Source organism: Oryza sativa, chromosome 7, assembly GCF_034140825.1.
Source record: "Oryza sativa Japonica Group chromosome 7, ASM3414082v1".
NCBI lineage: Eukaryota > Viridiplantae > Streptophyta > Magnoliopsida > Poales > Poaceae > Oryza > Oryza sativa.
In genome coordinates, this window is record NC_089041.1 from 20,243,665 (window position 1) to 20,265,142 (window position 21,478).

General features: G+C 46.3%; 1 protein-coding gene across 1 annotated transcript; it reads left to right on the forward strand.

Moving 5' to 3' along the window:
* Positions 1 to 233: 233 nt before the first annotated feature.
* LOC107281627 (cytochrome P450 716A75) lies at positions 234 to 17,914 on the forward strand. The gene is given in 6 exon segments (XM_066312701.1): positions 234 to 270; positions 2,106 to 2,265; positions 2,499 to 2,547; positions 2,550 to 2,637; positions 17,731 to 17,772; positions 17,775 to 17,914. Coding segments are annotated over 6 exon segments (516 nt in total).
* The last annotated feature ends 3,564 nt before the right edge of the window (positions 17,915 to 21,478 follow it).

The window sequence follows — 21,478 nt, forward strand, 5'->3', positions numbered from 1 at the left end:
TTGCAAATTTAATTACTAGCCTAGAGCCCGTGCGTTGCAACGGAAAACAAATTGAGTTTATACCTTATTAAATCAATTAATTAGCATTTATTTAGTCCAAGTAATACTATGTTTTTTTTATTAACAATTACTCCTAGGTGATTTTGAAATTTTAGTCCAAGTAAAACCGGTGTTGGTCTGCCCAAACCGGCCTACCAAGAAGGTTGGGCTGGTCTAAAGCTGGCTACCCCAACATGGGCCTTCGGCTCGAGCTGCCACAATCGGCGGCCAGTGCGCAGCCTTGCGTGTATTGGTATCTATTCTGACTGAGTGTCTCAGACTCTCTTGGTCCCTCTTCCTCCTCCTAGGGGGTCTTGTATTTATACCCATAGATGTTCCATTGTTCAAGTAGAACTAGGAAAACAAATATGGATACGAATCGAGTAGTCTTTATAATTTTTATGTAGAACTCTGTTTCTCATTCCTTATCCGGAATACCTTTCGTATGTGAGGCCTGATTTCATATAAGACTTGGTATATGGTGGGTCCTGCCGAGCTTAATCGACTACTATTGGATACCTGTTATCCATAACCCTGACAATTATCACCAAACAATTGTCATCTACTAGACATAGGCCGAGTTTGAGAGGAGAGGGAAAGAGAAGATTGAGAAGATACGCAAAACGAGGTGAGCCATTAGCGCTTTATTAGTTGAGTATTAAGTATTTTAAATTTTAAAAATGGATTAATATGAATTTTTAAAGCAACTTACCTATAGAAATTCTTTTTGCAAAAAAAACACATCGTTCAATAGTTTGGGAAGCGTGCGCGCGGAAAATGAGGTGTTTTCTCTCTCAATCTCCTAGCAACGAACGCAACCATAGTCAAATTTTACAATGTATTTGTTTAGACTTTGGAACCCAAAAATTTTCTTGTGCAAACTAGAATGAGATAAAGCAAAGCAGGAAAAGAGTGAATAGACCAGTCTTAATGAGATAATGCATCAATAGAGGATGAGAGGAGTCCTATTGAGTTCGCCATAGGGCATATGGAGTAGAAGGTGCAAGTGGAATGTATAGTGACCAAACAAATTCCATGCTAACTAGAAATTTAAAAAGCTCTCAAATAATTTATCCGATCTTTGAAACACATATTTTCTAGGGTCTTTTAGAACTTCATAGAATATGTGATAATTATGATAAGTGGATAGACATTATAGGCTTCAAGTAAACGATTATAAAATCTAATTGTACTTAATTCATGCCTAGTGCAGAGGCTAGCTAAACAAAATATTTATGGGTTGGTTACTTTGATTACATAATTCCTAATATTTAACTACAAATTTTATAAAAAAAATGAAATCATGGGAACAATAATAAGAAATCGCATTAAAAAAAATAATGATATGTTCGTAGTTATATTTAGCCATCCAATTGTGTTCTTGCTAGCCTCGCACACTTGCATGAAATTATCCCATATGGTTGTCTCCTACACTGCACAATAGAATTGGACTCTACAAGAATGTGTATTTAACATAGTTTTGAATCCCCTCAATCCATGAATAAATAAACAATGAGAACTTATTTAATTTAGTATTAGATGTTTACACAACTTATTTAATTTAGTATTAGATGTTTACACAAAAAGTTGATTCATATTTTTAAAAAGTTTGACATTTAAGGTATCATGCTCTGTCACTATTCTATCATCTCACAAAATTTGAGCTTAAAATAAGATTATATAAAATGAAATAGAAAATACAAAACTCAATAGAGAGAAAAGTGAACTAATTATAGAAAAACCTATAAAATTCATAGAAAAAATAGGTTCTTAACTTTCACTTAAACTACAACACCCATTAGCATAAGCATTGCATCATTTTTGAGTTCTTAGATGATTACACTGCGATAAGTATGCAACAAAAAAGCTAACCAATTAGAGGGGACTAGCTTTATTGTGCAAATAGAACATGTTTATTAAACAATAATAGCTTTGGAAGATTTTTTTAAGAAAAAAATAGAACCCTTAAACAATCAATTATAAAAAGTTTGTAATAAAAATTCAAGCAATATCAAATAAAGTGCCCGCGCAGCTACGCGGGCAACCTTCCTAGTTGTGTGGCAAAGGACCTAATGACCCTTTGACCTGGAATGATGTTTCAAGGATGAAGTACACATGGAAGATGGCAATGGAGACGCTACGGACAGTTCCTGCACTTTTAAGAAGCTTCCAAACAACAACCAAAGACATCGAGTACTGGGGCTATCACATTCCATACCCAAAGACGTCAGTGATGCGTCTATCTGAACACTATACCCAACTCTTACATTTCCTTGGATTGCTCCCCCACACATTTTCTGTGCTATGCCAGGCAGTATTGAGTTTTCATCCAAATTCATTTGCACTTAATAAATGCCAGCTTCTCTTTTGTTTTTGGAGGGTTTTCCACGTTAAATCTCGTATCTTCTGTGATTGATCTATTATTTTTTATCGTTTGTTAGCCTATCGCTTCCTAACAGGCAGGTCTTCACTGCTCAAATTGTCACACATTTGAACGCAAATTTTTTTTAGACGACCCAAGCAAGTTTGACCCTTTTAGATTTGATGAAATGTCTTCAATCCCACCTTATTGCTTTGTGCCATTTGGGGGCGGTCCTATGTGGACCCCCGTTTTTATAACAGGAATCAATCGTGTAAACAGTACCATTTCCCTGGATCAAGTAGTCTGGTACACACGAATTCATAGCTGAAATACCAAGTGCACATACACGAGTGTCTAATACGAATTATTACATCATAACCCCGCAGGCGTAGTCTTAAATCATCGGACCGAGCGGTCCGGAATACATCCAAAAGCAGAAATAGATAAGGCAGCGGAATTCAGGCAGCGGCATGCCATTGCCACAGGCAACGACCGTACTAAGACCTACTGAGCGCCATCGTCTTCATCTCCCTCCTGGTAGTAGGCATAGGGATCCTCCGAGGCTTCATCTCCCACTTCTGATTAATTTTATATTTGCAAGGGTGAGTACCAACCGTACTCAGCAAGCCACCACAGCAATGATGCACATGACAGAGGAATTCAAAGGATGGCTATGGTTCTTTTGCGCAAAGCAAGTTTTGTAATTCTTTTCACAAGCCTAAGACCTAGCATAGACTGATCAAGTTTTAATACCAGTGTTCATATTAAACAATGACGGTTCTGTCCACCATCCATTGTGATCCCAAGGATAGCTTCCCGCCATTGAGTCGTTATGGTTTTCTGAGGACGTCCACGTTCCCGCCTCTCAGGAAGTGGCTCCATCAGCATAAAAATCATCATGCAATATCCCATCCCACACAAGTTAAAGAATTTAGAGTCTAGCCAAGTGTAATACATGTCCCGGTGCTCAATAACCGCGAGCACGACTATTTGAATAGATTTGGTTTACTCACACTGCAGTGGATGTACACTTTACCCGCACTCCGCGATTGCCCAACACATGAGCCTCGTCCCAACACATGAGACGCGTCACGGCAAAGCTTTTCGATAACCTCGCATTGGCAGTACCCGCTCCGTGAACTTAAATCCTCATGCACTCTAGGCGTCCATGTTTCTAGCAGTGAGAGGAGTTCTGGCGCTCCCGGGAAAGAGAAGTCTCACACGCATATTAAATTATGGTTCAAGTTAAGTTCTCTCTCTCACACACTCATGGCAGTCCTACCAATGGCGACACCGATGTAGGGCACGCTTCTCGGCCCTACCTCAACGGCTGTCCCATCGTAGCGCACCTGCCTCACTCAGGGGTGAACCATCTATGCAGGGATACTGCCTCCGCTCGGCTATCTAATCCGCTAGGTCTATACCCATACGAGAAGTGCGGTTGTACGGGGGTTGTTTCATGCTTAACTTCATGGCTCGGTCCTTAATTGACCGGGGACGGTACTAGCCTTTTCCAGATACCACCCAAATCCTCCGTCCGCCCCAGTCGAAAACAGTTATTTAATTTTATTTCTCCTTTCACAAATCATGTCATCAACATCATGGCAATGTGGCGCTCATGTCTCCACATGCCGCATCTCAATTACCTTCCCAAAGGTAATTGCCCAAGCATATAGCATTTGATAAATATGAGTATGCATGATTCTAGAATAGCATTTCTAAGCAATTGTCATAGTTGACTAGGGACTCATACGTAAACATGGTTACAAAGATTTAAGGGTAAACAATAATCAAGGCATGGCATAATCACAAGTAGGATGTTCGTCATTGCATGCAATTTTATTTGTAAACAAAACAATTTCGCAATTGGGATCAACATGTTCAAGGAATAGTGATGACTTGCCTTGCTCAGAGTCTTGCGGGTCTTGGCCTTCGCTTGGATCCGCAACTCCCTCGGGCTCTATAGTTACGTGCAAAAATTGATTTGAATTCGGTTAGAATTCAAATAAAAATCTAAATAAATCCAAATGAAAGTCGAATGTGAAAGTCGATTCCTTTTTATTAACTTTACTATCTGCGAACTACGGCAAACCCAATTTCGACTTAAACTATTTTGCGGGTATAAATATTTTGTTGTCATAAGTTTTTAATTTAATCTACCCGAGCATTATATCCATATAATAGGTTAGAGATTTCTATCGCGAGCTAAATATCGGACGAAATCCTAGAAATATTATATGATTTAATTTAGTCTATGACTAAATGATTAAATATAATACACGGCTAAAATCCCTAGTAATTAAATCCGAATTTCTACCGTGAACCGATGACTTTTAGAGATTACCAAAAATAATCTATAATAATCTATAAGAATTCATCTAATTGTTTAGTTATTAATTATATCTAAATTACTACCAATTTTAATCTAATCTGATCAAGAAACATATTTTTATAATTAACTCGGAATTTCGACCGAAATACTATTACGCTCGAGGAATTTCCAAAAATAATCTACGATTAACCCCGACCATTTTTATTTCCTAAATCCTCCTAATTTCTACCCCAATTTCCCTTCTATTTTCTCCTTTTCTTCTTTTCTATTTTCCCTCTTTTTCTCTCCTCTCTTTCTTTTTCTCTCTTTTCTCTTTTCTTTTCTTTCTCTCCTCCCGGCTCCTTCCTCCTTTCCTCTCTTTTCTTTTTCTCTGCTCCCTCCCAGCTTCTTTCTATCTCTCTCTCTCTCAGCTCTTTGCTTCCCCGGGCGGCGACGGCGGTGGGCGCGAGGTGAGGGGGGGGGGAGACGGCTCACCGGCGGCGGCGGTGGCGGCGACGACGGCGACGGCGGCGCAAGGCGGCGACGCACGGCGCGGCGGCTCCGGGGCGACGGCGCGGCGGCTTCGAAGGTGGCGGCGCGGCGGCACGACAACGGCGGCGCAGCGGCGCGACGACAGCGGCGCGTGGAGAAGGGGAAGAGGGAGAAGAGGAGGGAATGGAGTGGGGTGGAGAAGGGGGGATTGGGCCGGGGTCTTTATAGGGGAGAGGGGAAGAAAGAGAGGGGAAGGAGGGGGAGGGGTGAAACGACGGCGGCGCGGCGGCGCGGGGCGCGAGGCGGCGGGCTCGCGGCGCGAGGCGACGAGACGGCGCGCGGCGCGGCAGCGGCAATGGGACGCGCGCGGCGACGGGACGTCGATGGCGACGGCGACAGCGGTGGCGCGCGGCTCGGGGCGGGATGCGATGGGCGGCGACACGACGGCACGGCGCGACAGCGACGATGGGACGGCCCGGCAGCGGCACAGCTCGAGGCGGCGATGGAACGCGCACGCGGCGACGGGATGGCGACGGCGACAGAGCGGCAGTGGTGGCGCGCGGCGCGAGGCGGGACGCGACGGCGACGGCGCGGCCGCGGCGATGAGATGGTGACGGCGACAGGCGGCGATGGCGACGGTGGCGCGGCGGCAGGCGACGATGGCGACGGCGCGCGGCAGCTGGCGACGATGGCGACGGCGCGTGGTGACGGTGGCGACAAAGAGAGGGGGAAAGGGGAGGAGCTGGGTTAGGGGACCCCGTCGAACACCTTAGGTGCAATGAACAGTGCCGTTTTCTAATTAACCCGATTTTAGTGTATTTTCCATATAAATTTGATTCCACAATTCCTAATTTTGCATATATGCATTTTACTCAATATTTGTGTTATCTTAACTAATGAATTCACCCTAGATTAATATTACTCATATTTTATTTTTATGTAATTTATTTGAGTTTTAATTAGGGTTAATTCTTATTCCATCGTATTTAAATTTAATTGATCCAAATATGGTTGCGATAATATTTTATTTATTTCTATCCCCACCTAATCTTTATTTTAATTTGTATTTATTTTACCAATTTGTTTTTAAGTTTTATTCCTAATTAACTATTCTTTACTCACGATTAGTAATCTTCGAGATCAAATCCAGATAAAATAGACGAATAAGATTGGCATGATGCAATTAGTTTAAAAAGTTTTTTTGAAAATCCGTATTTTTAGAGTTTTGATTTTGTCGGTCGAATTTTCAGGGTGTTACAAACCTACCCCCCTTAAATAAATCTCGTCCCGAGATTTCTTACCAGTTTTCGAATATATGCGGGTACTCCGTCCTCAAGAATTCTTCGCTTTCCCATGTGGCTTCATCCTCAGTGTGATTGCTCCATTGTACCTTGTACATACGCCACACTTTGCTCCTAGTCCTCTTTTCGGCTTCATCCAATATCCGGATCGGGTGTTCTGGATATGTGAGATCATTGCTAATGTGAATCTCTTCCAGCGGAGCTTGCTCTTCCGGCACTCGTAAACATTTCTTTAGCTGAGACACATGGAAGACTGGGTGCACATCCGCGATATTCTCTGGTAACTGTAACTGATATGCAACTTCTCCTCGCTTGGCGATGATCTGGAATGGTCCCACATATCTTGGTGCCAGTTTTCCTTTGACCTTAAACCTTTTTGTTTCCCTCATCGGAGAAACCTTTAGATAAACGTAATCTCCCTCCTTAAATTCCAGGTTTCTTCTTCGGGTGTCGGCGTAACTCTTTTGTCGTGATTGTGCTACTTTTAGACGGTCACGGATCAAGCGAACCTTTTCTTCGGCTTCTTGAATAATGTCAGGTCCAAATACCGCCCGTTCTCCAGTCTCGGACCACATTAGCGGGGTACGACATTGTCGACCAAACAATGCCTCATTGGTTGACATTTTTAGGCTTGCTTGAAAGCTGTTGTTGTAGGAGAATTCGGCGTAGGGCAAACATCTCTCCCAGTCCTTGCTAAAATCCAGAGCACAAGCCCTCAGCATGTCCTCCAGGACCTGGTTGGTTCTCTCCGTCTGGCCATCTGTCTGGGGATGATAAGCTGTGCTAACTGCGAGGTAACTTCCTAGGGCTTCATGGACTTTCTCCCAGAAATGTGAGGTAAACTGTGTGCCCCGATCAGATATAATTTTCTTAGGTACACCATGAAGACATACTATCCTGGTCATGTATAACTCGGCTAGCTTAGCACTGCTATAATTTGTCTTAACGGGAATGAATCTCGCCGTCTTGGTGAGTCGATCCACGATCACCCAAATAGAATCATATCCTGTTGCGGTTTTGGGCAATCCAACAATAAAATCCATACCTATCTCATCCCATTTCCATTCGGGAATCCTAAGGGGTTGCAGCAAGCCTGCCGGTCGCTGATGCTCAGCCTTCACTTTTTGGCACACGTCACAGAGTGCTACGTATTCCACCACATCTCTCTTCATGTTGGGCCACCAGTATCCTTCCTTCAGATCTTGGTACATCTTCGTACTTCCGGGGTGCAATGAATATGCCGATTCGTGAGCTTCCTTTAAAATTAATCCCCTCAGTCCACCCTGTTCGGGTACGTAAATTCTCTTTTTATACCATAGAACATCTTTTTCGTCGGTTGAAAATTCCTTTGCACGTCCTGCAGCTAAGCGTTCCTTCACCTCTCGGACTTCCTCGTTGTCCTTCTGGGCTTCTTCTATTTGGGTTCTCAAAAGAGGTTGAATGTCCAGGGTGTTTATCCGTCCACGAGGTACTATATGTAGGTTCAGCTGAGCTATTTCCTCCCTAAGCTCAGGGACCATCCCTTCCATTCTCAGATGATTGCAATGGCTCTTACGACTCAGAGCTTCGGCCACCACGTTTGCTTTGCCTGGGTGATAGTGAACCTCTAAATCATAGTCCTTGATTAATTCTAACCATCGCCTTTGCCTCAAGTTGAGATCTGACTGGGTGAAGATATACTTTAGACTCTTGTGGTCAGTGTAGATATCGCAATGGTTTCCAATTAGATAATGTCTCTAAATCTTTAGCGCATGAACCACAGTTGCGAGTTCTAGGTCATGGGTAGGGTAGTTTTCCTCATGTGGTCGCAATTGTCGTGACGCATAGGCCACAACTTTCCCGTCCTGCATCAATACTCCTCCTAGTCCTTGCCTTGAAGCATCACAATATATAACAAAGTCTTTCCTGATGTCGGGAAGAACTAAAATAGGTGCCGAGGTCAGCTTTTCTTTGAGCTGCTCAAAGCTTTCCTGACACTGTTCTGACCACACAAACTTCTTTTCCTTCTTGAGTAGTTGTGTCATTGGTCGGGCTATCTTAGAGAACCCTTCAATGAACCGTCGGTAGTATCCAGCCAAGCCTAGAAAACTCCGAATTTCAGTCACAGATTTGGGTGCTTTCCATTCCGTGACAGCCTCTACTTTAGCAGGATCCACTGCTACTCCACCGGCCGAGATTACGTGGCCTAGAAAAGCGACTTCTTTTAACCAGAACTCACACTTGCTGAATTTTGCATATAACTTATGCTTCCGAAGTTTCTCGAGTACCAATCGCAAGTGTTCCGCATGTTCTTCCTCATCTTTAGAGTAGATTAGAATATCATCGATGAATACCACCACAAATTTGTCCAAGTAGTCCATGAACACTTTGTTCATAAGATTCATAAAGTATGCCGGAGCGTTGGTTAAACCAAACGACATTACGGTGAACTCATATAATCCATAGCATGTTGAGAACGCGGTTTTGGGTATGTCCCCGGTTCTAATTTTCAATTGGTGGTATCCTGACCGAAGGTCAATCTTAGAGAACACCTTAGCTCCGTTGAGTTGATCAAAAAGATCATCAATCCGTGGTAGTGGATACTTGTTTTTAATAGTTACTTCGTTCAGTGATCGGTAGTCTACACACATTCTCATGCTACCGTCTTTCTTTTTAACAAATAACACTGGGGCTCCCCAAGGTGATGAACTGGGGCGTACAAATCCCTTCTCTTGCAACTCCCTGATTTGCTTTTTAAGTTCTTCTAACTCATTGACCGGCATCTGATATGGTCTCTTGGATATGGAGGCAGTTCCGGGTATCAGGTCAATAATGAACTCTATGTCACGATCTGGTGGCATTCCAGGTAAATCTTCTGGGAACACATCAGGAAATCGCTGCACTACGGGCATTCCCTTTAGGGGTAGCATGGTAAATATACCTCCGGCACGTTCGGTTAGCCTAGGATCTTGATCCATGGTTGCTCTCATATCCGATCCCCAGGGTGTGGTCAGGGTAACTTCTCTATGTCTACAGTCAATTATTCCTCTATGCTTTGCTAACCAATCCATACCCAAAATGACATCAAGAGTTTGGGGTATTAGCACCATAAGATTGTAGAGAAATACCACATCCCTAAGGCGGATGGGTACGTCAATGCAAGCTGTATCCACTGCTATCTCAACCCCAGGTGAATGTACTAACATTGGTTGTCTTAGTTTAACTCTGGTTAAATTGTGTTGTTGACTTGCTTTCAAAGATATAAATGAATGCGATGCTCCTGAATCGAAGAGAACTTTAACTGGAGTGGAGTTGAGTGAAAACATACCCATCAGTACGCCTTGGTCTTCCTGGGCCTCTTCAGCTCGAACGTGGTTCACTTGCCCGCGTCCAAATCCGGTAGCGGTCCTGTTAGTCTGCGGAGTCCTGAATAGACCTCGTCCAGCAGCAGGGGTAGCAGTCCCGTGAATAGCCGTTGCATTAGCTCCGGTGCGAATGGGTGTCTTGTTTGGATGAGGACATTTATTGGCGAAATGCTCGTACTCTCCACAGTTGAAACAGCTTCCTGTCCTTACTGATCCAGTGGCGGCCTGATTCGGTGCAGGAGCTCGGTTCTGAATGGTAACCGACCTGTGGAAATTGCTGGAGGCGGCAGGTCGACTGGTTGTCACCACTGTTGGTCTCCATGCCGAGGAGGTTGTCCCTTTAGGACGCTGGGGTGCGGTCTGAGGCGAGCGGTTCATGGCAAGCCTCCTTTTACGATTGTGCTCCACGACCTTCCGGTCGTTCTCCAGCCTAACGACCTTATTGATTAAACTCTGGAAACTATCGTGATCTTGTCCAATCATGGGCCCGCGTAACTCGTCATTCAAGCCTTCAATGAATTTGTCGATCTTTTCCTCCTCGTCGGCAAGATCTCTAGTCGCGTAGCGCGCTAGCTGAGTGAAACGGTTCAGGTACTCTTGTACTGTGGTATTCCCTTTCCGTAGTCTCCTGAACTCATTCTTCTTCATCCGCATCACCGCGGCAGGCACGAAGTTGTCACGGAAGGCTGTGGTAAATTCCTCCCAGTTTGGTTCTCCAGCATCTTCTTCTCGGGCTTCTTTGTACGTGTCCCACCAGTCTCCGGCTGGTCCTTCCAATTGGTTTGCCGCAAAGATCACTTTATTGGCCTCACGTACTCGAACAAGAGTTAGCTTCTTCTCAATGATCCTTAACCAATCTTCAGCATCCATAGGTTCTTCAGCTGTGGCGAATGTGGGTGGCTTGGTCCTCATAAACTCTCCAAAGCTTGACCCTCCGCGGTTGCCTTGGTTGTTCGCGATAGCTTGCAGAAGTTGAGTTTGGGTGGCCATAACTCCGGCCAGAGTGGTTAAGTCGGGTGTCTGAGTTTCGTCATTGCTGGTTGTTGCCCGACGTCGGCTTGCCATCTGTGTAGGTTGATGGAGTAAGTATCCTAATTTTCTAACTAGCTCCTATGGCTTTATCCCATTAAGGGAGTTGTGTTGATATGAACTTTGTTTTGCAAGCATGGTGGAATAAACTCATTTATAACACAACAACAATAGATATCATAAATAATATCACAGAGTTTCACAAATGGTACATAAATCATGATGCAATCGACTGCATACATACGCAGTCCAAATAAGGTTCATCCAAAAGATACATCAAACTAATCATCAAACTACTCGTCAATCTAGGTAAGGGAGGGGGGTGTCTCGCATACTATCCAAAAATCCATCTGATACGAGATCGAAGCTGCAAGGAGTCCGTCAGTCTAGTCCTCCAGCCATCCGCAGGATCCTGGGGCAGGTAGAGGGTGGTCGCTTGCACACGCAAACCTGAGTCCCCACGGCTCAGAAGTAGTGGCCTCTGGATCTGGCTTGGGCCTCTTGCCCGGAGGTCGTGTGCTCTTGCGAGCAGTGCTGAGGGTGCGAGGACCTCCAAGGAAGGTGATGCGGGGAACAGGGGTCTCATCCTCTGAAGGATCAGTGATGTCTGGCTCGATCTCTGGCTCGGTGTCGGTCCCCTCTGTCTCGGAGTCGACCTGGATCGGAGTCTCCAAACTGGAACCCAGCTGCGGAGAAGGTGTAGGGATCAGTGGAGTGTGCACCATCTCCGGGACAGGTGGCTGTGCCGCTGTCGGGTCCACTAGGTAAAGTGCTAACTCGGTAGCTAGCATACTAGCCTCTCCCAGAAGAGCGTGGAACGCCGGTGGGTACGGCGGGGTGAGGAAGAAGTAGCGGTCACGGCCTACTGCTGTGGAAGTAGAAGCCCCTGTGGTGCTGATCTTGGCTACTCGAAGCTGCTCCTCCAGCTGGCTGACGTGCTCCTGACTCTCTCTCAGCTGCTCCTCAAGAGTATCCATCATCCCGCGGCGATCGTTGTACTGGTCAGATAACTGCTGGAACTGGTCGCCGTGGACCTGGAGCTGTGCCTTCAGTGAGTCTATCTCACTGCCCCAAGCCTGGTGCTCCTCCTCCAACTGAAGCTGCTGCACTGAGAGGTCAGTCAACTCAGTCTCCAGCTCTCCCATACGTCTCTGGTGGTCGTCAATCTCCAACAGAGCCTCCTCGTAGTAGTCATCTACTGCCTCAGCCCATCGTGACAACCAAGTCACCATCGGGTTGTAGCAGCAGGGCGTGTCCTGAACTGTGCAAACTGAGTTGCTCTCCTCCCGGAACGGGTGATGAGCAAACTCGATACTCACTAACTCAGCTCGGTGGATAGAGCTGAGTCGGAGGAAGGCCTCCCGGGCTGCATCCTGCATCGCGGTCTCCGGCAGGTCTCGGTGGTGACGTGTCTGAAAGCTGTAGTCCAACTCGGAAGGGACTCGGGGGTGAACCTCGACCCGAGCCTCCCAAACTGAGCCATACTGTCTCACTCGGTATGACGGGAACCCAGAGTATCGCAGACGCCTCAACATCCGATGCAGCTCAATGACATACCCCTCTGATTGAGGTAAGCTCAACTCCCAGGTAGCGGGTGAATCCGGATCTGCCATCTAATTTTAAGAAAAACCCAAAGTTAGTTGAGAGTAAAACTTGTTTTGTAAAGAAAATAGTTAAGAGTAAGATGAAAATTGTACCGAGTTTTGTAAACATAGCGTTTTTATTTTTGAAAGTATTACTAAATGGGAATTTCTCCCTTGGCCAACTTAGAAAAGGGGTGGGGCGCCTTTTGGTCTTTTCCTACGGTTGTATGGCTCTGATACCAGCTCTGTGGACCCCTGTTTTTATAACAGGAATCAATCGTGTAAACAGTACCATTTCCCTGGATCAAGTAGTCTGGTACACACGAATTCATAGCTGAAATACCAAGTGCACATACACGAGTGTCTAATACGAATTATTACATCATAACCCCGCAGGCGTAGTCTCAAATTATCGGACCGAGCGGTCCGGAATACATCCAAAAGCAGAAATAGATAAGGCAGCGGAATTCAGGCAGCGGCATGCCATTGCCACAGGCAACGACCGTACTAAGACCTACTGAGCGCCATCGTCTTCATCTCCCTCCTGGTAGTAGGCATAGGGATCCTCCGAGGCTTCATCTCCCGCTTCTGATTAATTTTATATTTGCAAGGGTGAGTACCAACCGTACTCAGCAAGCCACCACAGCAATGATGCACATGACAGAGGAATTCAAAGGATGGCTATGGTTCTTTTGCGCAAAGCAAGTTTTGTAATTCTTTTCACAAGCCTAAGACCTAGCATAGACTGATCAAGTTTTAATACCAGTGTTCATATTAAACAATGACGGTTCTGTCCACCATCCATTGTGATCCCAAGGATAGCTTCCCGCCATTGAGTCGTTATGGTTTTCTGAGGACGTCCACGTTCCCGCCTCTCAGGAAGTGGCTCCATCAGCATAAAAATCATCATGCAATATCCCATCCCACACAAGTTAAAGAATTTAGAGTCTAGCCAAGTGTAATACATGTCCCGGTGCTCAATAACCGCGAGCACGACTATTTGAATAGATTTGGTTTACTCACACTGCAGTGGATGTACACTTTACCCGCACTCCGCGATTGCCCAACACATGAGCCTCGTCCCAACACATGAGACGCGTCACGGCAAAGCTTTTCGATAACCTCGCATTGGCAGTACCCGCTCCGTGAACTTAAATCCTCATGCACTCTAGGCGTCCATGTTTCTAGCAGTGAGAGGAGTTCTGGCGCTCCCGGGAAAGAGAAGTCTCACACGCATATTAAATTATGGTTCAAGTTAAGTTCTCTCTCTCACACACTCATGGCAGTCCTACCAATGGCGACACCGATGTAGGGCACGCTTCTCGGCCCTACCTCAACGGCTGTCCCATCGTAGCGCACCTGCCTCACTCAGGGGTGAACCATCTATGCAGGGATACTGCCTCCGCTCGGCTATCTAATCCGCTAGGTCTATACCCATACGAGAAGTGCGGTTGTACGGGGGTTGTTTCATGCTTAACTTCATGGCTCGGTCCTTAATTGACCGGGGACGGTACTAGCCTTTTCCAGATACCACCCAAATCCTCCGTCCGCCCCAGTCGAAAACAATTATTTAATTTTATTTCTCCTTTCACAAATCATGTCATCAACATCATGGCAATGTGGCGCTCATGTCTCCACATGCCGCATCTCAATTACCTTCCCAAAGGTAATTGCCCAAGCATATAGCATTTGATAAATATGAGTATGCATGATTCTAGAATAGCATTTCTAAGCAATTGTCATAGTTGACTAGGGACTCATACGTAAACATGGTTACAAAGATTTAAGGGTAAACAATAATCAAGGCATGGCATAATCACAAGTAGGATGTTCGTCATTGCATGCAATTTTATTTGTAAACAAAACAATTTCGCAATTGGGATCAACATGTTCAAGGAATAGTGATGACTTGCCTTGCTCAGAGTCTTGCGGGTCTTGGCCTTCGCTTGGATCCGCAACTCCCTCGGGCTCTATAGTTACGTGCAAAAATTGATTTGAATTCGGTTAGAATTCAAATAAAAATCCAAATAAATCCAAATGAAAGTCGAATGTGAAAGTCGATTCCTTTTTATTAACTTTACTATCTGCGAACTACGGCAAACCCAATTTCGACTTAAACTATTTTGCGGGTATAAATATTTTGTTGTCATAAGTTTTTAATTTAATCTACCCGAGCATTATATCCATATAATAGGTTAGAGATTTCTATCGCGAGCTAAATATCGGACGAAATCCTAGAAATATTATATGATTTAATTTAGTCTATGACTAAATGATTAAATATAATACACGGCTAAAATCCCTAGTAATTAAATCCGAATTTCTACCGTGAACCGATGACTTTTAGAGATTACCAAAAATAATCTATAATAATCTATAAGAATTCATCTAATTGTTTAGTTATTAATTATATCTAAATTACTACCAATTTTAATCTAATCTGATCAAGAAATATATTTTTATAATTAACTCGGAATTTCGACCGAAATACTATTACGCTCAAGGAATTTTCCCTCTTTTTCTCTCCTCTCTTTCTTTTTCTCTCTTTTCTCTTTTCTTTTCTTTCTCTCCTCCCGGCTCCTTCCTCCTTTCCTCTCTTTTCTTTTTCTCTGCTCCCTCCCGGCTTCTTTCTATCTCTCTCTCTCTCGGCTCTTTGCTTCCCCGAGCGGCGACGGCGGTGGGCGCGAGGTGAGAGGGGGGGGAGACGGCTCACCGGCGGCGGCGGTGGCGGCGACGACGGCGACGGCGGCGCAAGGCGGCGACGCACGGCGCGGCGGCTCCGGGGCGACGGCGCGGCGGCTTCGAAGGTGGCGGCGCAGCGGCGCGACAACAGCGGCGCGTGGAGAAGGGGAAGAGGGAGAAGAGGAGGGAATGGAGTGGGGTGGAGAAGGGGGGATTGGGCCGGGGTCTTTATAGGGGAGAGGGGAAGAAAGAGAGGGGAAGGAGGGGGAGGGGTGAAACGACGGCGGCGCGGCGGCGCGGGGCGCGAGGCGACGAGACGGCGCGCGGCGCGGCAGCGGCAATGGGACGCGCGCGGCGATGGCGACAGCGGTGGCGCGCGGCTCGGGGCGGGATGCGATGGGCGGCGACACGACGGCACGGCGCGACAGCGACGATGGGACGGCGCGGCGCGGGCTTGACGGGACGGCGCGCGGCGCGGCAGCGGCACAGCTCGAGGCGGCGATGGAACGCGCACGCGGCGACGGGATGGCGACGGCGACGGCGCGGCAGTGGTGGCGCGCGGCGCGAGGCGGGACGCGACGGCGACGGCGCGGCCGCGGCGATAAGATGGTGACGGCGACAGGCGGCGATGGTGACGGTGGCGCGGCGGCAGGCGATGATGGCGACGGCGCGCGGCGGCTGGCGACGATGGCGACGGCGCGTGGTGATGGTGGCGACAAAGAGAGGGGGAAAGAGGAGGAGCTGGGTTAGGGGACCCCGTCGAACACCTTAGGTGCAATGAACAGTGCCGTTTTCTAATTAACCCGATTTTAGTGTATTTTCCATATAAATTTGATTCCACAATTCCTAATTTTGCATATATGCATTTTACTCAATATTTGTGTTATCTTAACTAATGAATTCACCCTAGATTAATATTACTCATATTTTATTTTTATGTAATTTATTTGAGTTTTAATTAAGGTTAATTCTTATTCCATCGTATTTAAATTTAATTGATCCAAATATGGTTGCGATAATATTTTATTTATTTCTATCCCCACCTAATCTTTATTTTAATTTGTATTTATTTTACCAATTTGTTTTTAAGTTTTATTCCTAATTAACTATTCTTTACTCACGATTAATAATCTTCGAGATCAAATCCAGATAAAATAGACGAATAAGATTGGCATGATGCAATTAGTTTAAAAAGTTTTTTTGAAAATCCGTATTTTTAGAGTTTTGATTTTGTCGGTCGAATTTTCAGGGTATTACATCCTACGATCATTGGTGGAGAAGTGGTTTTCACTCCCGGTTCGTAACCCCTATATAGTCCCGGTTTTTCAACCGGGACTACGAATCCGGGACTAAAGATCGCTATCTTTAGTCCTGGGTGAAATAACCGGGAGCAAAAATCGATTTTTAGTCCCGGTTGGTAACACCAACCGGGACTAAAGATACTTTATCTTTAGTCCCGGTTGGTGTTAGCAACTGGGACTAAAGAGGCAGATCCGGTTGCTTCTTTATTCTTTTCTTCTCTTCATTATTTTTCATTATTTTTAATATATTGATTTCACCCTAGCCCTATCCCGTCCCTAAATTCCCAAAACAATCATCCTCAAATTGCCTTCAAATCCACAAATCGATCATCTCAAATACATCACAAAATCTAAAAAAAAAATTACATCACAACTTCTACAAAATTCAATCACATATCCACATCTCACACAAATCAAATACATCATACAACAATCTCAGCTCAGATTCTCAAAAAAAAAAGAAAGAAAAAAATTTCCAGGCGCCGCCTCGCCTCGCCGGCCGGCCGGCCCGCGCCCCGCCGCCGCCACTGGCCGCCGCCTTGCCGCGCGCCGCGCCGCCCTCGCGCCGGCCGCCAGGCCACAGCCGCAGGCCGCCGGCGACCACCGCCTCGCCGCACCGACCTCGCGCCGGCGGCCGTCGCATCGCCGCGCGCCGCGCCGCCCTCCGCGCTGTGCCACCCTCGCGCCGACCGCGAGGCCGCCGGCGGCCGCCGCCGCCTCGCCACGCACCGCGCCGCCCTCCGCGCCCCGCCGCGAGGCCGCCGCCTCACAGGCCGCAGGCGGCCGCCGCCGTGCCGGCCGGCCTGGCCTCCGCGCCCCGCCGCTTCACGCCGGCCTGGCACCCTCGCCGCACCGCTGCAGTGTAGAGAGGAGAAGGAGAGGAATAGATAAGGTTGAGGAGAGAGTTAAAAGGAGAGGAGGAGATAAGGTTGAGGAGAGGAGGAGGGAGGAGTTAAAAGGAGAGGAGGAGATACCTCGATCCAATCGCGCAGGCCTCTCCAATCTCCGCGTCGATCTTTTTTTCCGGTTGGTGTTACCAACCAGGACTATAAATAGATCTTTAGTCAGTAAAGTGTATAGCGATCTTTTTTCCCAGTTGGTGTTACCAACCGGGACTACAAATAGATCTTTAGTCCCGGTTGGTAACACCAACCGGTACTAAAGATTGGAAACTACCCCCTAGAGCTTTAAAACCGGGACTAAAGATATTTTTAGTCCTGGTTTTTAATATAACCGGGACTATTGTGAAATCTGGTCGACCGACCAAAGATGGTTTCTCCACCAGTGGATGTGCCCTGGAAACGAATTCGCGAGGACTGAAACATTGGTAGCTTGCGTTACCTAGTGAGGCAATTCCGGTGGAAATTGTGCTGCAAGGAAGAAGGTTACAGGAATGCTACTCCGATGCCTGTTCTTGGACTCCCAATTGAACTTGAGACCAGAAGTCCCCCTGATTATGCTCATGCTTAAAATGATCCATATGTTTCTTTATATTATCATGTATTTCACTTTCTCAGTTTATGCTTTCTACAGATGGTTGAAGAGTTGGAGTGTTGTAGGTGTAATGGTATTCAGAAATGCTGTGAGTTGTGATCATTGTGTAAAAAAATGTGGAATGGCGCATAATATTATAATGCGATTATAAAAATAGATGCCTAAGAGGTTCCTTTTCTTTTCTTTTTACTAAAAGAGGATCTACGGTATGCCACTAGGTAAACTAGATGAAACCTGACGCGTTGTTGCGTGAGTTTTATAGGATAATAGTACAAATAACATGCAGATAGCTACACGGTATAACTTTATATGTTTTTCATCTGTGATCAACCATGGGAAAAAATATAAACAATTAAAATAATATGGTTTCTAACAATTTAAATTATATATAAATATATTATTCGAAAGCAAAACTAAGGTGATATGCCTCAATGACAGAAGGAAAATAAAACGAAAAAAAAGACGATATAGATTAATCATTCAAAGAGAAAACAAATATGATGTGACTTCGTAGGAGAAAGAAAGGAGGGACATAATTTCGACCATAAATCAATCATCCAAGGGCTAGAAACAATTAAGGTGATGTGGCTCAAACAGATAATAGAGAAATAGCATTCACTACACGTAGTGGGGATGACTTTATAGATTTATAGGATGAGCCAGCTGGTTACTTTATCTGGTATGCATAGAAGAAAAACGATAATGCAAAATTACCCATAAGAAAAGGTAATACTCTATAATCAGTAATCACAACAAATCAGCGGTAGGCAGGTGATTTCCGCCAGTTTGGGCCCAAACTGGCCTTGGGCTGGTCTGAAGCTGGCTACCCCCATCATGGGCCTAGGCTTTTTTTCGGTTTTAGATTTTTTTTTTAATATTTACAGAAATAATCTATCGACCAAAAAAATTGCAGAAATAGCCCCTGCCGCCCACCTCTGAGGCGGCAAGCTGACGTGGCAAACGGGGGAGGAACGGGCGGTGACGGAGGGAGGGTTTTTTGCAGGAAAACCCTTGCCGCCCTCTGGTGGGGCGGCAAGGGGCCCGAATGCAAAAAAGCCAGTCGGGGCCGGTTATTTTGCAGGCGGCCCCTTGCCGCCCTCTGGCCGGGCGGCAGGCCTCGCTGCCTATAAAAGGCCTGCTGCCCAGCCCCCAGCCCTCATTCTTCTCTCCTCAATTCCAGTGAAAAAAAAAGAAGAGAGGGGAGGAGAAGAGAAGAAGGGGCGAAGCCCTGCCGGATTCAGACGCTGATTTCAGGTAATATTCATAGATCCTATATGTGACTATTGAGTTAAATAGTGTGTATTCTTTAAAAATTTGTTTGAATAAATGCATTATATTTTTAGGGTTTTAGTTGTACTAACCTAGAAGTGCGTATTGTAGATATTGGTAACTACGTAGATCTGCTAGTTCGGAATTAATACATTACCGTTGCATTTGGCTTACACAAGAAGATATTACGTTGTAGATGTTTATTGCATGAAAGAGTAATATGATCTAGTTATTTCGTTGACAGATATGTCGAACAAACAAATATTCCAAGTTTACCATGGACCAGGAAACGTCCGTTACGGGCCAACTGGGGTAGATCTGTCAGATTTTATTGTATCAGAAAGGGGAATTGATAGACCGGCTGAGAGGAGTGTACCTTATATAAAAGGATGGTTAATGAGGGGCTTGAGAGTTGGGAGAATTTACTATTTGCCACTCTCTCAAAATGCCAGTGCTCAAATGCCACTCTCCCAAATTTTCATTCCCAAATACCACCCGGGCCCACATGTCAGCCTCACTCATCATCGGGTCCCGCATCACTTTTGTTTGAATGGAGAGTGAGGCTGACATGTGGGCCCGGGTGGCATTTGGGAATGAAAATTTGGGAGAGTGGCATTTGAGCACTGGCATTTTGAGAGAGTGGCAAATAGTAAATTCTCCCCTTGAGAGTTGATCCACAGACAAGTGACATAACAATCAATGTTATAGTAAGTCGGGCAACTGAGGGTTTTTATTGGGAACTAATGCCAGTTCAAAACTCTCGAGTGTGGAGATGGTATTTGGAAAATGCATTGCAACGCGGGTGGCCTCTAGCTTTGGTTCCGTTTGTTCACCCGAAGGATCTAGGTGTGCAGACGAACATGGATGATGGCGAGGGACCAAGTGCTGAAGTAAACGAGACTTCTGTGGAGGAGGTCAACGCACGAGAGGACGGGGGCGTAGTAGCTCCAGTGGGCATTCAGCCAGGTGGAGTGGCCGACGAGGGGGAGACTGTCGGTGCCATTGTGGATGAAATGGAGAGGGAGGATTCTGACAACGAGCGTGTAGAGGAAGGTGATTCTGACTACGCTTTCCGTTGTTGCATTAAAATCTGCCTGTTCACAATAATTTGTAACATCTGTCGTTTCACACTAATATTACACATTAATTCGCAGGTACTCGCGCAAGGGTCAGCAGTCAGCTGGCGACTGGCCCGCCAAGTTGGCGACTTTTGTTGAGGACTGGTTGCTCGCAACCGAGGAGGTCGTGGACCACGAGGGAGAGCCACACACTGAGGAGTCGTACCAGGCCTACCTACGCTGGTACCAGCCACGCACCCGTACTAGGGTCACCTTCGCTCCCTTGGAGCAGCAGCCCCACGTTGCGAGCACTAGAGACCTCTATGCCAGGCACCGCGACCAGGACTTCGCTCGTGCTGTGAGTACCCTGCATCGCACCATTCCTTTATGTTTTCATGTCTTTCTCTTCGTCAAATTTTACGAATATTTACGAACAAATTAACCATGCAGGTCGACGACATCAACCGGGTCGTCGTTGACGGTTCAACGACGATCCAACGTTTAGGCGCGGGGATTCCGGTACCCGTAGAGGAGCACCTGACGACGTACACGCGGATGGTGGAGTCGATGCGCTCGATTCTCCGAGTGCTCACCTGTCGTGCAGACGACGTTGCTCGGGCAGACGCAGCTGTACAGCGGCCACCCGTACCGACTGGTCCCCGTCCAGCTGCGCACGTTCCTAGGCCGACTCCCCCTCCGCACGGAGGTAAGTATTTTTATTACTATTTCTATACATGCCTCGCACATATAAGTGAGCCGTTTCACTTGCCGATTGCTTCAGGGTTTCGTGCACCGTTCAGCACCCCACCTTCCTCGGCTAGGCCTTCTGTTGTGCCCCCCACAGGTACTTAAAAAAACAACATTACTTCGACAATCAATTTACATACATTTTATGTCTTAGCTTACAAGGGTCCCGTTGTCGATGTGTAGGTTTCGCCCAGTTCGCTATGACGCAGGCCGCCCACTTCTCCCAGGCTGCAGGGTCAGCGTCTCAGGCAGCTGTGTCGACCTCGCACTCAGCGCAGTTCTGGCAGTACACCGGGACTTCGTCACAGGCAGCCGGCATGTCGAGTCAGGGTCCACCACTGGACCATGCTGGGACCTCGTCGGACTGCTTGTTGCCTTCCACCTTCCTCTTCGACATCACTGACTTCGACTTCGCTTCAGGCTCGACAGAGGACATCATCGGCCCCTCACAGCTGGGAGGCGCACC